At 41.1% G+C, this 18321-nt stretch overlaps 1 protein-coding gene across 3 annotated transcripts in view; it reads left to right on the forward strand.

Annotated features, from left to right (window-relative positions):
- Window positions 1-18321, forward strand: part of LOC135446973 (cohesin subunit SA-2-like) — a 59765-nt gene that overhangs the window by 38581 nt on the left and 2863 nt on the right. For all 3 annotated transcript variants that reach the window (XM_064711600.1, XM_064711604.1, XM_064711614.1), the window contains 12 exons: window positions 821-897; window positions 1846-1933; window positions 2943-3020; window positions 4721-4813; window positions 5477-5645; window positions 8197-8342; window positions 9207-9308; window positions 10617-10771; window positions 10874-11002; window positions 14847-15037; window positions 16114-16285; window positions 17225-17309. In XM_064711600.1, coding sequence (XP_064567670.1) covers window positions 821-897; window positions 1846-1933; window positions 2943-3020; window positions 4721-4813; window positions 5477-5645; window positions 8197-8342; window positions 9207-9308; window positions 10617-10771; window positions 10874-11002; window positions 14847-15037; window positions 16114-16285; window positions 17225-17309 — 1485 coding nt within the window. The remainder of the gene's footprint in view (window positions 1-820; window positions 898-1845; window positions 1934-2942; window positions 3021-4720; window positions 4814-5476; window positions 5646-8196; window positions 8343-9206; window positions 9309-10616; window positions 10772-10873; window positions 11003-14846; window positions 15038-16113; window positions 16286-17224; window positions 17310-18321) is intronic.

Raw genomic sequence — 18321 nt, forward strand, 5'->3', positions numbered from 1 at the left:
GATATGAATAGCTTGCTGGCTGAGCAGAACAACAGAAGCCTGCAGCTGATCTGATCAACTGTGCCGTCATGAACAGGTGTCATGCCATGGTATGAGAGTTAACACTGGCATATTTTTATTGGACACAGGGATATTGCAAAATGTGTCAAGCCAAAAAATCCCCTAACCTCAGATTGGATTAATTTTATTGGTCTTAAATAGAGATCTATGTCAATGTGGGAGAATGTGTACTTATGAGAAACAAGATCAGTGCAAGACCAGGGATTCTTCGACTCCTCCGTAGTGTGATCTATATCTAAATAAAGAGATTTTTCTCCTGGAACTCCTCCCTTCTAATTCCTGGTTGTATATTTCGTCCCCCAGAATCACATAGTATACTTGTGGAAACTACAGCAATTGCATCTATGGGAAAGTATTTAATATATTTTTAGCTATCTTTGAATGTGATCTGGCAGCTGGAAGCAGGGAAGGTCAGCACCATGTGAACACTTAGCTTTCCAGAGATCCTTAGCAACTGTGTGAGGGACCATGTTAGACTAATTGCTGCTTTTTACTCTGTGTTAGCAATACTGCAGCCTCTAGGGAGGCTGCCATTGGTTTATTAATGACAGGGATTTTCCCTTGTACAAAATTCCTGTGCAGTTATATTGTTTTCTTTTGACTGTAGATCAGGACATGAGTAGCATGGTTAAAGGTAAAGGTTAAAGGATGGCTGGAGGAGAGTGATCCAGGCTTGTGGGTTGGTAGGGAAGGGAACACAGTCTTTCCTTTGGCCCACACTGGCTAATTCCTTTCTCTTTCCCAAACTTCCATGATTTAGGAAGGAGGATTTTGTACGGACGCAGAAGAAATTTCCCGGATGCATTCTACTTTGAGAAGAGTAGCAGCTTTTCATAAGTGAGATCTTTAGTTACACAATTTATGTTCCCATGTACTTGAAGTATCAACCTTACAGAAGCAAAGTGAAAATTGCTTGTTTGGTTTATTGGTTTTTTTTGCAAGAGAATGAAAGTGATCTCTATGCTGCAAGTTTTACTTTCTTCTTAATAGAACTGTACTCTTGGATATGGAATTACTTTTGGACTCATTACTGTGCATCAGCCCTAATGTGGCTGAGAAGTGTATGCTACAGAATTGAGATGTTGGAGTGGACACAGAGATCCCCTCTGTGGTGCCTCTGTCCTAGTTAGATGTTTTTCCACAGCCTTACTAACAAGACTGGTGGTCAGTCTGAAGGGGGTGTAGTGAATGCAGTTGTTCTTTGTAGCAGGTGTAATCTGCTTTTTATTTTTAGTTTATCTGGTCTTCTTTTGTTAGAAGATGATTTCTCAAAACCTTGGCTCTCTAGAGATTGGTAAATTGTCATGCAAGCCAGTACAGAGGTGAGGGGAATTGGGCCTTCTCAATGTGTCTATTACCTGTCCAGCCTGCTGGGGCTACTGTGGTTTTCCAAAGAAAAGTCTAATGTTGAGTTGAGAATACTAGAAATAGAAATAATAGAAACAGTCTTTTAGAGTGAGCTGAGGACATTGTTCTGTAGACCTTTTTGGGTACTTGAAGACTATGCATAAAGTATAGCAAAAGATACAGAACTCAGGTTTCTTTTTCCTCTCCTCATGACACTGCACTTTTGTGGTAGGAGTGTAGACTGTAAAGCTATGGTCTAAAGGCTGCAGTGTTAGATGATGAAAACCTAATTTTTCCCCCTCATAATTAATATTTAGTTGTTTAATGTTATTTCTATACCTCATATGAAGGCAAAAATAGGATACATTTAACCTGTTTGATCAGGTGAATCCTCATTTCTTGCTTAGTGTGTCACTAATATTTGTTTTTCACCTGCAGTGCCCATGATCTCACCAAGTGGAATCTGTATGATAAGACTTTAAGGTTCCTGGTGTTTGAAACAGAACACGGCAGTTTGCCTGTTCTGGTAAGTAGTTAATATTTAACTTTGAAAGATGTTTTTCTGGATGAAAGCACAAAAAATTACAAAGTATTATATGTCAGTGTCCTATGAAACAGGAAGATACTGTGTCCATTTCTCAATCTGGGAAACTGAGGCTGTCTTTGGTTATTGCAATCTGTAATTTAATGCCTCTATATTAATTAATTTTGGAAAGTTTTCAGAACTGTGATAATCATCTGACATCTGGATTGATCCTTTGTCACGTTCAGTACTTTCAATGATTGCATAGTCTCAGTTTCAGTGCATATGAAATCATTGGGACCGTGAGGAACCCCCTTTAGATTGCATGTAACCAGAAATTGGAATACTTTGGATCTGTTGCTTACATGTTGACTCTTGTTGTAGTGGTTTATAATTACCAGCTGTCTCAACTGCAGCCTTTTGGTTATCTGGTTGACTCACCTCAAACACTGTGTGAAGATGGAGTTGTGTATTCTAAGATTGAAAGGTGAAATATTTCAGCAGTTACAAATGAAACCAGCCCCTCTTTGCAGGAGAGAACTTGGGGGGCTTTTTGGCAAGGGGTGAAGTTTAGTTGAGTAGAGAGAGCCTGCAGCCAGTGGGTAGAAGTGGACTCCTTTAGATGGAGCATTGGAGCACCAAGGTTTGGCTTCTGCTCTGAACTGGCCTCTGCAGGAGTCTGTCTTTAATCAAAGGCTTTAAAGAACTCCCAAGGAGCTAAGCTCAAGTGAGCCTCTGGGACTACAGTTTTGGATATGTGGGTTGCTTTCCCTTGAACTCATTGAGATGTCAGAGAAGTTCTGCAGAAGCAGCACCTTAGTAATGAAGTTTCTCAGGGGGCAATGCTTGCTTGTATGTAAACCTTTTAAATTTATTTTAAGGATCTAAATACAACTGGGAAGTGTTCATGTGAGCAGCATGCAGAATGTCAGGCTTGGATGCTTTGTTTAGTCTTAAGCTTTTTGCTGCTGAGCCTTTAATGTAAATAAAGGACATGTGTTTTTATTTGCAGATTATCCTACCAGCTCTCCAGTGCACTTATTTTTCTCTCCTGTGGCAACTAGCTGCAGTTTCAGAAAATTCTCCCAAGGTTGGTCACTGATGTAATTTTGAAGCTAGTTTCACCTCATAGAAGTTTACCCTTATAGAAGTTAAAGCTAATTTTCCTGTTCTGAGATTTCTTAAAAAAGCAAGATATATAAGAAGATAGTTTGTCTGTTTTCTTGAGGAAACCAAATCGAATTGAGGCATTTTCTCTCTATCTTATCCTCTTTTTTTTTTCTTTTAATCTGTATGTGCTTTTTCAGTCTTCAGGAACAATGGTTCACTGCTATTTTTACTGCAAAACATGTGCATCGAATTCCTAGGGCTTGATGGAGATAAGGAACTTGTCTCACTGCCAAAGAGTTTGTTGTTTTCTTGTTTTAAGCAACTAAGAATATTAAGTGAAAACTCCAGGACATTCTGTAACTTTGTTTCTTTTTTTAATTTTCTTGATTTACCAATTTGCCTATTTCTGTCAGAAAGGTTAGGGAAGATGGTAATTTTCTCATTCACTATTTACTTACATGATTTTTAAAAGTACCAAGCTTTAGCAGATATTTCAGAAGAAAGGCTAGTTTAAGACACCAGAAAGGAAAACTCTTTTATGTTTTGTTTCATATGTGAATGTGTACCCTGTGGGGCTCCAGTGGGCGCTGCTTTGTCATTCTGTCCCCTTCCCTGGCGCTCCTGTGCACCAGGACAGGCGCTGACACGGACATTGGCGTGAGGAATGCCAGCAGGGGCGTTACCCGTTTGGCCACTGATTCACTGTCTATTCCCGTCCTGTTCCATTCCTGCCTGGATCCCCACATCTCTCACTGCTCCAGTGTGTTCAGCCTTTCACTCCAGACAGTTAGCTCAGCTTGGTAATGGGGCAGCACATTTTTTAATTTGGCCTTCATATGGGAGCAGATTTTGATTGGAAGCAGATGTGACGGTGCACTCTGCAGGGCCAAATCTGGATGTTGGCAGATAGAGAAGTTCCAAGAGAAAAAAAAAAAAAAAATCCTGGACAGCAGCTGTGTTATTTCCCCTTGCTCCTCTCCTAGCAGTGTTAAGAGAATGTATTGCCCCTTACCTGGTCGTCCTCAGCATGTCCTGGGATGAATCCCTTTTCTTATAAATGTAGAGCTGCGTGACATGAAATCTGCCTCTCTTGAAGGGCATTCCTTTTACACTGGTGGCTCAGAGCTCAGTGCAGTACAGCTGAGACCTGGTCAGAAAGTCTGTTGTATGGCTGCGAGCAAACCAAATAGTCTCCCATACTGGATTTATCTTAACAAAGTGTGGTGTCTTAAGTTTCTGAGTGCCAAAGTTAAACCCTATTCTCTTTGTAGTCATTAGGGGAAGAAGGGAGAAAACCAACTCCAGAAGGCAGTGCACATTGAACATTAGGTGGAATGGACCAGAGGCTTTTATGACTCTGCTTCCATTGTTATCACTGCTTTATACAGATAAGATGAAGTGAATAACAGAATACATGCTGCCCTCCCTACAGATGGAGAAACAAAGAGTTTGTGACTTGCTGAATTCCACTGGCCTCAGCAACTGTGACAGATGCAGTTGTTCATAGCTAGTAAGCTGTTCTGTGAAATGCCAGCTTCTTTCATCATGTCATCAGCTGTGCTATCTTAAATGAATAATATGAGTGGAAGAAAGATGCAACTGTTGTTTGTTCTGTAATTCTCTGTTGAATCGTAGTCTCTAACATATTGGTCCTTTTGTTTTTCCTAAATGTGTTTTTAGGAGACTCTTTTTGTACTAAGACGGCAGCTGAGACATTTCAGTCAGATTTGCACATGCTTCCTCCACCATAAGGAAAAAGATGTAAGAGAAAAGGTTTGTGTTTTTCTATCACTTAATGAGCATTTGTGCTCAGATCTCCTTTTAAATGCCTGCCTTTTTTTCATACTGGTTTTTCATTCTATTAAATTTTTGCTGTATTTTTGTCTCTTAACAAAGAAATAACACATAAAAACCCCAGTCTTCAACTATTTCTTTTAAATAAAAGCTAAAGTTAAGTTAGTTGAAATGCTACAAGTTAGTGCCGTCTGCATGAGTCCATCTGCAGAATCAAGGCCTCAATCTGAATGAAAATCATTGTGTTTTCTAATTAGACCAGTGTACTGGTTGCTATCATTGCTTCATTCATATTTTGCTATGAATATTACTTAAAGAAATGCAGAAATTGTCCAGTGGTTCATGTGTTAAAAGAGGGGTATTTCAACACAATACAAAATACTCTTCTTCTTGCCCACGCAGCTTTGAAGATCTTTAGGTGGTATTTGTGCATGATACTTGTATACACTGCATCCTAACATACAAGTTTTTTAAGGATTTAGCTGGGGCATTTTGTCACAGCTGAGGCAAACAGAAATCTTTAGTTTGCAAGGAAGAAGTGGGATGGAAACTTGATTGTGTTTGATGGAAATGCAGAGTGGAATTGGCACAAAAAGTAACATGGTCTCTAAATCCTTCTTTGGCTTTATTTGCTTGCTACAGGCCTTCATGATACTCTGTGACTGGTTGCTGATTTTGAGTCACCTGGATTCAAATAATAATGAAGAAGCAGTTGGACTTCTAGGTTATCTTCCTAACACAGAACTTCAGGAAAAACTGTTTTCATTTATCCAGGAACATGTTTTCATGGATGGAGAAGAGGAAAAAAAAGGTTAGACATCTTCATCACTGGAGAAACAATCTACTATTTTTGCTATCATTTGTCATCTGCAGTGAATGTATCAGGGAAAAAGGCTGGCCTTTCTTTTGTTGTTATTTTGTGAGTTGCTTTGTTTTTTTTTCTAGCTGGGCACCTTTACAAACAAAAAACCCTGTAATTCTTTGATCTGTACTATGGGTTAACCAATTCACTTGTATGATGAAAAGGGCTGAAGTAAAGTGGGGTTGGGTGAGTAAAAGTGTTTGGTATACTGACTTCCATGGTCCAAATATTAGAGGAAGGCCTTGCAGTGTTGTAGTGTGTCAGTGCATGGACCCTTCTAGACCATCAGAGTAAAGAACCAGTAGATTTTGATTTTGGGGCTGTGGAGCTGATTTCACAGAATTATAGACTGGTTTGGGTTGGAAGAGACATGAATGATCATATACTTTCAAACACCTCTGCCATGGATAGAGACACCTTCCACTAGAGGAAGTTGCTCAAATCCCCATCCAGTCTGGCCTTCAACATGGAATGGAGCATCCACAGCTTCTCTGGGCAACCTGTTTCAGTGTCTCACCATCACCACAGTCAAGTCCTTATGCCCAAGAAATAAATCTGCCCTCTGTCTGTTTAAAGCCATTCCCCATTGTATCACTACATGCTGTTGTAAGAAGTCCCTTTCCACCTCTCTTGTTGGCCCTGTTTAGGTACTCGAAAGTGCTACAGGGTCTCCCCAGAAGCTCCCCTTCTCCAGGTGGAAGAACCCTAATTCTCTCAACCTGTTTTCATAGGCAAGGTGCTCCAGCCCTCTGAGTATCTTCATGGCCCTCCTCTGGACACACTCCAGCAGGTCCACATCCTTCTTGTGTTGGGGGCCCCAGAACTGGGCACAGCACTCCAGCTGGGGTCTCAGCAGAGCAGAGTAGGGGCAGAATCACCTCCTCACCCCGCTGGCCTCACTGGTTTGGATGCACCCCAGGACACAGTTGGCTTTTTGGGCTGTGAGCACACGCTGCTGGGTCTTGCTGAGCTTCTCATCAGCCAACACCCCCAAGTCCTTTTCCACAGGGCTGCTTTCAGTCCAGTGGGAAACAGTGTTTGTTGCTCTACTGCCTTTTTTCAAACACATTTGGATGCTGTATTGAGGTTGTAATTATGAAGGCTGGTTTTCTTTTGAGTGTGTTTTGAAAATAGATTGTTCGATGTGGTTCTGAGGACAAGTTCAAGTGCCATGCTTTGAGAAAACAAGTGTTGTTCTAGATTTCTCTAACTCCTCTCCAGCTGTTTAGATGGAGTTCTCTGTTCAGTTTGGGCACCACACAGTTTAGGTCATGGTGTATATACAAGAACCACTGATGGGAAACATTGCATGACCAAAATTGCAAAATGGAAATAGTAAGAGAATCTGAATTAGTAAAGATACAGTAGAAAAGATTGCACAAGTAGGTTGTAGTTGTGGGAATTATTGAAGCAGGTTATGTTTCAGGATGTTTATGTTATGTTTCTGAAACTGATAAAATTGATCCTGCTTTGGGATAGATGGCCTGAGATCTTTTTCAAACCTTTATTCTGTGATGCCTTCAATTCTTCAGTTCTTCCCACAAAGGATCCCTTTCACCCTATTGCAGATTCCTTCCCGAACAAGTGATTTTGTGATGCAAGGTGTGCTTGTCTGTGTGCACAGCTGGCAGCTTTCATTCCAGTTTAAACTCTAACTTTCAGATACTTCTGATCAGTCATTTGCCTTATGTTTGTTTCCAGGCCCACAGTCATTCTAGAAGCAGAAAGAGTCCACACCAGAATTATAGGTCAGAGACTGAAGTCTTTTGGTATTTGATAGCTCACATATGCAGCAGGAGAGTGTGTCTTGGCTCTCCTACTGCAACAAACTCTCCCCAAGCACCTTTTTAGCACTGTTGGAAACTCTTAAGAGTATCTTTTTCCCATGAAAAGTAAAAGAGATACTTAAGAGTATCTGTTTCCCATGAGTTATCTAGCTAGTAACTAACTCATGTTCCAGACACTTGTTCTTAGTGCTGTTAAGTGACTTTTCTTCCTTTTACTCTTGTTTATAAGCACTTGGAGAATTTCATTGGAACTTGGAGAATTTAATTGGAACTCTTGCTGACTGTGTGTGACAACTTTTGTAGGGTTTCCAGTGAGTTATGTGTTCTTTTCTACCCTCTGTTTTATTCTGTGAAAAAATGGTGTTTGCAATTTGTCAGGTCCCTTCCATTTGGTATGTTTGTGCCTTTTATTCTACTTGCTGGTTCAGTTCTGTTACTGTGAGCAGTGTTATACTTGGAGATTCTGACTAGTAGAAATGCCAAAGTCCTATGAAGATCAGAGTAGGAGACTGTGGAAGAAGACTGTTTTCACTGTTACCAACTGGAGCTTTGAAATGGGAATAAACCTGTGTTTTCTGATGTACACAGGAATGAGCACTGGCACCTGCTACTTAACAGCTGAGTCTGTGCTATTTAGGTGAAAGTTGGTCATTTAAACTGAGATACCTTGAATAAAGTAATAGAACAAAGCTTCAATGCTTTTGTTTCCCTAGATCTGACAGAAGAGGGAAAGGATGAAGCTTGCAAACTTGATGACTTGCACAAAAAACGGAGTCTTCTGGCAGCATATTGCAAGTTAATAGTGTATAACGTGGTAGAGATGACTGCAGCTGCTGAGATCTATAAGTATTATGTGAAGGTAATGTTTTAGATAAGGTTGTTCCTACCAGTGCATTTTAGTTTTTGAAAGTGTCTCCAGTGTTTGTGAAAGAGGATGTTAATGAGTGTTATGGCTCAGAGTCCTGGGATAATCACAAAAGAATAAAGCAGGAGTGGGGCAGAGCTCCTCTCTTGGTTCCACAAAGGTACCTCACTGCAGACAAAGCAAGTGAAAACTGAGGAGAGGATGTGTCTGTCTGGACATCTGCTCCTCACAGCTTCTCCGGAGAGGCCACTGCAGAGCAGCAGTTTATGGCTGGAGAGTGATTCATGTGTTTAGGTTCTCACACTGAAGTGTTCAGCTTAATTCATACAGCTCACACAGTGCATATGGAGGTGCCTGCATTTCACAGGAGTCCCAAGGTTTAGATGACCAGGGTTTAGCCACTCTGTAGGGGGTTTCAGGAGGACCAAGATCATCAGAGTGGGCAGTTTCCTTGAGTCAACTGACAGAACTTTGGAAATACCTGAATATGAATCTTGTTCTTTGCTTCATTGGCAAGCACTAGTACAGTGCAGAAAACTCCATTTGTATATTTGGTGAGGCTTTGCTTTTTTTAAAGAATTACAATTAATTGTGAATTAAGAATTGGCAATCAATTAGTTGTTAATACTTAACAATTTCAGTATAACTTTGATCCTCACATTACTCTTCAAGGAGCATACCATTGCTTTGCATATGAAATATTATAAAAGATCCAGTTTTCATCTTTTAACTTGCATGTTCTGATATTGGGAGTGTTTTGGGAACTTCTTGTGTCACTTGAACAGTCATGTGGTTTGTGTTCTCCCAGTGCTAAAGAAGGGGAATGATAACTCTTAATTGTTTTGTTGCTGTTAATAGACCTACAGTGATTTTGGAGACATAATTAAAGAAATGTTAAGCAAGACGAGGTACAATGACAAAATTCAGAGTGCCAAGACACTGATTCTCTGTCTGCAGCAGGTAAGGTTAAGATTAAAGCAAGAGGCTAGGGGCTCTTATACTAGCTGTATTCACAGTGAAGATTTTTACCTCCCATGCCATGATTATTCAAAATCATTACAAAAGATAGTGACAGAATTTACTTCCTTTCCTGCGCTTTCTATATGTATATTGTTTTTGCATGTCACAATTAAAACTCCTTTCAAATCATTACACCTATCTTAAAAGGTGCTTTTGTCCACAATGTTTTTTGGTCATGTTTTTAATCTTCAAGTGCATAGTATATTAGAACTGATGTGAGATTATGAAGTGTTTCTTGGGACATGATGTCTCTTAATAAATGTTAAGGATCTTATGTTGTGTTTTATGGACTACCTTAATTCTTTCTCAGTTTGAGGACCCATGGATGTGCCTGTGTCTGGCCACTCCAACTCCCTCTGTATTTTCAGCTTTTTTTTTTTTTTTTCTGGATGAAAGTGGGTTGCAGCTCTTCTGAAGGGTCTCAGTTGCTTGCAGCTGCTGACTGATAGCCAGTTAGCTATTTTAGCAGCTGCTTTTGCCAGCTCTGCCCGTGGCCAGAGCTGCTTCTAGCCTGGAGTCCTGCTGTAATCCAGAGAGCAGGCTCCTCCCGAGGATACTGACACATGAGCTTTGCTTATTTCACACACATTGCCAGGGGCTTAGATCTGTGAACCAGCCCTTGAAATCTGAGCTTAGATGAGTCTAAGCAGCATTTGGCTACATATATTCTGCTGACATAGTCAGGACTTGGTGTTTAGGTATCACATAGACAACAGGCCCTTTTTGGCCTTTGCCTGACCTTGAAAGTTAACAGGTTGACAAGAACAAGCTACTTCCATATTCTGTTAGAAAAAAACTCCCAAAGCACAGTTAATTGAGCTCGAGATGTGTTTTTGACCTACTCTCACTCTCCGAAATGGGACTATGGTGCTGCCAGACTTGCTGCTTTGTATCTGCACTGTGCTACTCTGAAAACATCTCAGGCAAATTAGGCCTCTGGGGCTTGGTTCAGAAGCCCCAACAGGAGATGCGGTCAGTGGGACCATCATCTTCAGGAATCAGTTTTCTGTTTATACACATAGTTTTTTATTTTTGGTTTTTAATTTGTGCCTGTCTTAGGAGCACAGCAGTGCAGTGCTTTGTGTCAGTTCCTTGTTGTTGTTCCATGCAGTGCTTCAGAAGCACATGGCTCACCTGCTCTTCTGTGAGGCTCCTCTCTGTGTGAGGTGGCTGTGCCTGTCTCTCTGCCTGATGCTTTGTTTGCCTGTAGGATTACCTGTGTTTGCTTATCTGAGACTTCTCTTGCAGCTGTTTCAGACACATGCAGAAAGCCAAGACAGCAGTAATGGTGTGGACTTCTCCTCTCCTTCCTTTGCAAACATCAAAGAACTTGCTCGTCGCTTTTCACTAACATTTGGTTGGGACCAAGTGAAATCTAGAGAATCTATAGCCATGATACACAAGTATGTGCCATGTAGCATCATGTTGTCGGTGGTCATTGCTTTTATTAGTTGTCTCTTTTATCTGTTTTATTACTCTGTTCTTTTCTGTTTTACTTTCAATAGGGAAGGGATTGAATTTGCTTTTCAAGGAGCTACTGGAGTAGATGGAAAATGCTTGCCTCCTAACTTGAGCTTTCTGTTAATCATCAGTGAATTTTCCAACAAGCTGCTAAAGCCAGACAAAAGACTAGTGTAAGTTCAGTTCTTGTACACCGTTATACACAGTTTGTGATTTGTGTGTCCCTCTACAAAGGACACTTCAACTTCAGCGTGGCAAAATTTACTCAAGGGCACTTGAGAGAACCTTTGAAATCAGTCTGCCCTTCAGGCTGTTAGTTTGAGACACACTTGTTGAATTTTGTAGTAGTAGTTATTTCAGATTGTATCTGCAATAAGCATTCTAGATTTTTCTTACACATAGTTGTGGCCACATATGGCAATTCTTTTGAAGGAAAGGCTGTTAATTTGGTGGAAGAGATTTGTGACTTGACTGGTTAGTGGAGTGGCAGGAATGCTTTTCTGAACAGAAAAGTAAATCAAAATACTGTGGAAGAAATAATGCAGGGATCATTATTTTGTAATTATCTATTTCCACAGCTTCAGACCTCAATTATGTGAATTCCATGGAACATATTTGGAATAAAAATGTATGTGACACTCTTCATTATGTAGATATTTAAATCCAAGAATCTACTGTTTACACAGACATATGCCCTGATCCAGTGGGTCATGTTTTAAATACTTACATTTAATGCTGTAAGTCATAGCTTTGTTTTTGTATCAGTAGGGTATTATGCACCTGAATGGAGAGATATATGGGTATGTATCTTACTTCCTTCTTCACCTGCCTCAGCTCTGATAATTTTTGAGATGGAAGTAACATTGTTCCTTCTATTTGATCTTTAGCATTACTTCTTTAGTCAGTGCTGTTCATTTGGATCTGGATCTCTGCACTTCAGAGATATTTCCAGGTATTTCCATTTTTCTGAAAGCACGTTTGAAGATGTGGGACAGTAAGACACATCTGCCTTTCTGCACTTCTGAGCAAATCACTCCAGTACACAACAAGAAGAGTTTTACTTTTGAAAGGAAGTCAGCAGAAAGGGAGGAAAACCAACTGTAACATCTTTCTGAGCTCTGTGTAACTTGCTTGTTCCCATGTCACTTTGTCTTACATTGGAGGAGAACTTCCATGGGAATCATCGGCCGGGTTTTATGTAACATGGGCCAATGTTAACATGTAACAGTGTTTTATGTAACATTACAAGAATAGTAAAATGTCTATTTTCCTGTTACTTCACATGACACAATTTATTAATGATTGCCATCAACACAACTCATTTGAAAGAATTGATTCAAAGCTGGAGTGCAAAATGCAGGAGAAAAGTACTCAACATACACTGATTGCTGACCCATAATCTATGGGTATGGATAACTTCATTTGCTATTCTTGCATTTTTCTCAGATGAGAATCTTTAAAATCTGCTACTAAAATTGGTTTTCATGGAATCCATAGGACTCAAGGATCATCTAGTCCCAACCCCCCTGCCATGGGGAATAACACTTTCTACTAGACCAGGCTGCTCAAAGCCTCATCCAACCTGGCCTTGAACACTTCCAGGGATGGGGAGTCCAGAACTGCTCTGGGCAACCTGCTCCAGTGCATCACCACAGTCCCAGTCAGGAAATTCTTCCTAATATCTAATCTAAACTCACACTCAGTTTAAAGCCATTTAAAGCCTTTTAAAGCCTTGTCCTATCTCTACATGCCCTTATAGAAAGTCCCTCTCCAGCTCTCTTATCATCTCTGTTTAGGTGCTGTAGATCCTCCCAAGAGCCTTCTCTTCTCCAGGCTGAATAATGCCAACTCCCTCACCTTTCTTCATCAGGGAAGTGTTCCAGGGCCCAGTTTGGACGGTTATAACTCTGTCCATGTTGTCTGTATTTTAAAGAGCTGTAAGCCTCTGTGGTCACACCCATGCAATAAGTAGATTTCTGTTAAACCATCCTTGAAAAACTGTCATTTCATTTACCTCTGGGAGTTGTTTTTAATCAAACAAGAGGAAAATATTTAATTGTTGATGGGGCAGATCAAAGCTAAATCCTGATATTTTTTCCCTAGGACTATATTAAACCTCTTGATCAGAGGATATATTCTGGAAGTATATTCCTGAATGTATCAGATACATTTGATGCATTCAGGTAGGTTTATTCATGGAGAAGTTTTGTGGAGAATAACAGAATCTAGTAGGGAATGCACTTGACTTCTTACTGCTTTGGGCCTTCCATCTACTGCTGGGAACAAATGGGAAACAATAAAATTTGCTAGAAGGGAAATTGCAATTTATCCACAAGTACGTTCATACTATGTTTCTACAATAACAGTTTCTATTCTGGGAGGCCATAAGTGCCTTGCAGAGACTGGAGATTATATTTCCTCTTAGAAATATTTAGGTTTAGCTCCATCATAAATTATTGGATGGAATGTTTTAGGTCAACATGAACTTTGAGAAACAAACATCTGGTTATTTTCATTTTTCTTATTAATCATAGGATTGATGTCCAGGTCTATATGTTAACATATGTGAACGTACCTGTAACAGATGAGATACAGAATATGGGCATTTGTTAGAAAGGACTATATTTCAACACCATGGAAGTATATGGACTTTAACCCTCTCCCCTGTAATTGCACAGACTCTAGCAGTAAAATACCTGGCTTGTCAGTTGCTCTGTGCCACAAAATGCACACAAGAAATGAATTGCTGAATAGCAAGCAGCATGAAGGGCCTGATTCCTGAATCAGTAGGAGTCTTTCCATTGACATTGATAGCAGTTGGATTAGACCCTGAAACTGTAGTTACAATACGTGCTTGTTTGGAACCAACAAATTCCATTACCAGGGTTTCTTGATCCCTGGGGCCCCCAGAGTCCAGGACTCTAATTGTTTCAGAGCCAGTGCTTACCCTGACCTCCTCTCAGCACTGGTTTTCTTGTTTTGCAAAGCAAATGAAATGTCTGATATTTTCCAGGCCACTCTCCTAATCAAAAAAAAAAATGTTGCACAGGCTGGTGTTATAACTGTCACTTCTGGTATTTGCTAAGGTGGGGTCTGTTTTAACAACACTGGGCTTGATTTTAAAGTGATGGACTGTAGCTGAAATTTGGTGAATATCCGGTTTCTAATCCTGAGTCAGACTTTGGTTTTCTTTTCTTATTGTTATTAAGTAGGAATGGGTCAGAAAGACTTTGTTGGAAATGTCCTGTTTTTGAAATAAGAGTGTCTTAAGATGGCCTTTTTGCTCCAGGAAAGGTGCTAGCTTCACCTGGGATTCAGGAAGGCCCAGTGTCAAATCTCTGTCCTGAATCAGACAGAACAAGGATTTGAGATAATGTTTCCCACATCCCATGTATTGTCACATCTATAGAGCAGTTATCTGCTTCTTGCAAACACTTGACATTTTAGTGAGAGAACTGGATTGAGTTTGAGCTGATAATATAGAAAAGTGGTTTAATTGGTTGTTTTGGTTGTTCTTTTTTTAAATTTTGACAGAACAGGCATTCATGGTATAAAACCCCCATTGCCTGACCTGTACTGTTTTCTGTACTACTGAAGCACAGGGAGCATCTCTTGCCTGGGGTCCTCCTTGTGTTCATGAGGCAGAAAAGGCCACCAGAAGAAATGAATCCTTGAAGAATTCTGCTCTGTTCAGGTTGCTACTGGCAGCAGCAATTGGCAGACTTTCCCTGCACAGGAAACTCTTTATAGAAGCTGATGTAGTTTTGTAATTTCTGTGGATCTTGTGTTGTTTCTAATGCTAAAAATTCACGCACCCTTTTAGCTTTGAAGATGTTTGCATTTTAAATAGACAGTTCAGAGATGTCAGGTATTTCACTGAAAAATAATGCCCTCTCTTCAAGAGTTCTGTTTGCACCTTTGGAGAGTAAAGTGAAAACCCTTTCTTGCAATACCTGCCCTAGATATTGAATGGAAGGATAGTGAGTTTCCTTATGCTTGCTTTTGTTTTTGTTCCAGGTACAGTTACTTACAGAGGTACATAACAGAGCCACTGGCCTGCAGAGGAGACAAATGGCAGCCTTTGGTCTGGTACAGAAACTCTTTATTGTCAAATGAAGATGAGGAGAGCTCTGTCCTTGGCAGTTTGGGAGAGTGGCCCCCTGTGGGTTCATCTAAGACATCTTCTTTTAAAAGGAAATTGTCTAATGGTATGAAAACTTCTCAGTTCTTGATCAGCTGTATTTTTTGTCTGTCTGGAAAAACTGCTGTATCTGCTATTTTGCTTAGCTGTAGCAAATTTGCACATGCTAAAATGTATTTAATGTTTTGCATTAGCAGTAGAGTACCATGGTGTGTTGGATGTTGTGGACTTCCCAATTTGAAGTGTGGTTTTTGCCTTCAGCTTTGTTGTTGCTACAGGTCCCTTGATCACTCAATAGCAATAGGGTTGGACTGAGGGGAATTCAAGATTATCTGAATTCTGCTGTGTACTAAAATCTGGCATTTGTCTGAGCCACTGAGACTTGGTTGATTGCTTTTAATTGTTAACTTAGGACATTGTTGCTTTAGGCCCTGTAGATAATTGAGACAGGAGAGGTATTTCCAGAAGTTGATTCAGGTCTTCAGGCCAGATTATCCGGGCCAAATCATCTTCTATGGTTTTTCTCTCTGGTGAATTTCTAGGGAGTCTGTAAAATTATACTCCTACCTTAAAGAATTATATTTAGATGAGCTGCATCCAGGCTTTGGCAGCATTGATGGACTGCCAATCTGTAATGAAGTATTCACTGATGGATATGGCGGGACTTAGTTAAAATGTAATAAAGCTATTATGAAAACAATTGCTAATAAAAATGCTAAGTGTTATGGACATGTGCAGTAGTATGTGGAGGAAAGGAAATTTTCCCACAGTGTCCTTTAGTTTCTTTCTCATTCTTTCTCATAAATCTTCTTTTCAGTGACTTGCCTTCAGAGAGCTTGTTCCTTTGTATCCCCAAAGGCCCTGCTTTCTTGAGCATTACATAGACTCAGCAGTACTGATAGCAGTTATGGACCAGGGCCAAGTTCATAAATCTAGATTGCAAAAATGACCAGTGGGCAAATTAAATGGATTTTCTTTTAAGTGGCTTTTAGCTGTCTCTTTCAATAAAGGAATGCTTTGCTCCAGATGTCCTTTTGAGCTTGGCCCAATTGTTTCTCTGCTGTGGGGAACATACTGGAAATGTCCATCTCAGGATCTCTGAGGGTGAGGCTGAAGAATGACTGTGTTCGCTCTCTGTTGCAGGGTCTGTGCCTGAAACCAGCCAGACTGAAGGAGGCAAAGCCCCAGAACAGCAGTGTGTTTCCCAGCTGTCCTCTGCAGCAGGGAAAAGCAGAAAGAGGCTGAAATCTCAGGAGATGCACTTGCAGGAACGTTTGCCATTCCTTTGTCCAGGAGGGATGCGTAGAAGATACTGGTGAGAGTTTGATGTCTTACAACTCCTTCACCTGTTCTGGCATTGACACGTGGGGTCTCCCTGTCCACCTTCTGGTTTTTGTAATACTTCATGAGCTCAGGGTGTGTGCTCCTCCTGTCTTATGGGCTGTGTCCCAAGGACAGGTTGGGTTTTTTTGTTTCCTCAGTCCAGTATCTACATTTACTGCTTTCTCCTGCCACTGTCACAGGGCTTCTGTGCTTTCTTGAGGTACTGTCAGGTGCACAGAGAAAAAGACAAGGATGGAGGAAAGTTCCCTGTCCCACTTCCCATGTCCAGATTGGAGATCTGTGGTGCTGGTTACTCTCTGGCTGTTGCTGCAGCCACACAATAAGTGTTTTCTGCATCTCTGGAAATGAAAGAGGATTCTTGTCTCTGCAGATCTGCTGTTAACCACTGTGTACCCTGTGGCTTTCTTTTAGAGAAGTGTTGGTGTGCAGCATGCAGACATGCCACAGTGAAACCCCACACAGCTTGGATGTGAGAGGTGTTGCAGAAATAGGGAGTCTGGAGTCTACTTTTGAGCAATCAAAGTGCTCAGTTGAAGTATTTTCCTTTAACTCAGTTCATTTATTGAGGTAGTAGGTTAAAAGGTGAAACACAAATTCTGGGAAGATGCATGCTTTTCCAGGTTTTGGGACACTTGCTAAATGAACCTGGAGAACATAAGTAAAATAGAACAAATTATTAAACATGAAGGTAGCCCCTGTTCAAACTAGTGTTTTGGTTCTGAACTGCTTTATTGAAAATTCCTCAGAGCATAACCTGTTTCATACTGGGAAATCCTAGGCCAGTAACTTTAGGCTACCTTACATGGATATCAGCAGCAGAACTTACTATGTGAAATACCCTGCCATGTGCAGCCTCTGTTATGAGATATCTCAAGACTTAGCTATTTTTTGGTTTGTTTTTCTTTTCCAGCAAAGATGAGGTTAAGACAGAAGATGTCTCTGCGGAGGGTCCAGAAGACACAGTTGAAGATGTTGATGTGGTTGGTACAGACCAGGTAATTCTGGCTGGTTTTCCAGCTCTGGGGACAGTTGTAGTTGAGGTGGGTCAGTGTTAGGTTAGAGTCTTCTGGGTATCCATGCAGCAGCAAAGGGGGTTCTCTTTTGTGACCCTTTTCAGGATGAGAAAAGGAGGATGCCCTCTTCCCTTTCCAGCTGCAACTGTAGTTTCCTCCTTCAGCTCAATCTACATTTTAGAGGCAATCCTTATTGTAGTATCAAGACATCCTTAGGTAATTTGTAAGGATTGAATGCCACTTAGGGTGCATTAAGAGGAGGATCCCCTTTCTTTTTCCCCATACTGTGAAGCTTCCTTGTTAAGAGCCATTTGCTGCAGTTGCTTCGCGTTACTGACACGTTGCCGAGATGGCACTGCTGTGTGGCCTGCAGGGAATATCTGCTTCAGAAATGGTGTTTGCATTGTGCTCTTTGGATTGAAAGACTCAGAATGTGCCTGATCACTGGACAGCCCTGGGCTCTTGCTGGAGTATCCCATGTTTCTTGCCTTTTTCCCGTCAAGGCTGTTGGGCAGATTAAATTGTCCCCGAACAAACTGGGGATTTGAAGGGAAGCATGAGAACATTGTGGGCTTGGAGTGGCAACCAGCATAGCCAGGGGCTGGTCTCATGGGCACTGATTGCCTTTGGGATCCAAGTTTGGCAGAGCTGCAGCTGTCTGCCTGGCCTCAGCTCAGCCCTCGACTGGGTCCCTGCAGCAGGGAAGGACTTTTAGCCATTTGGGCCAGTGCAGTGCAAGGACTCAGGATGTTGTACAGCAGGGCCTTGTGGAGTGGCTGTACAAGGAAAGGGGTGGAGGGGAGAGAAAGGCCATGGTTTATCCTGTGCTGCAGCTAATCACAGCCCTTCTGCCTCCTAAAAGTTTCTGTGCCAGCCACTACAGGGGGCTGAGCAGTTCCTTCAGGTTTTTCCCTGTTATCTGCACTTCAGAACATAACTCAGTGTTTGGCAGACAGTATTTTTGCAGTGAGTCAGGCAACTCCTTGATTTCCAG

This window comes from Zonotrichia leucophrys, chromosome 1, assembly GCF_028769735.1.
Source record: "Zonotrichia leucophrys gambelii isolate GWCS_2022_RI chromosome 1, RI_Zleu_2.0, whole genome shotgun sequence".
In the NCBI taxonomy this organism is placed as follows: Eukaryota; Metazoa; Chordata; class Aves; order Passeriformes; family Passerellidae; genus Zonotrichia; species Zonotrichia leucophrys.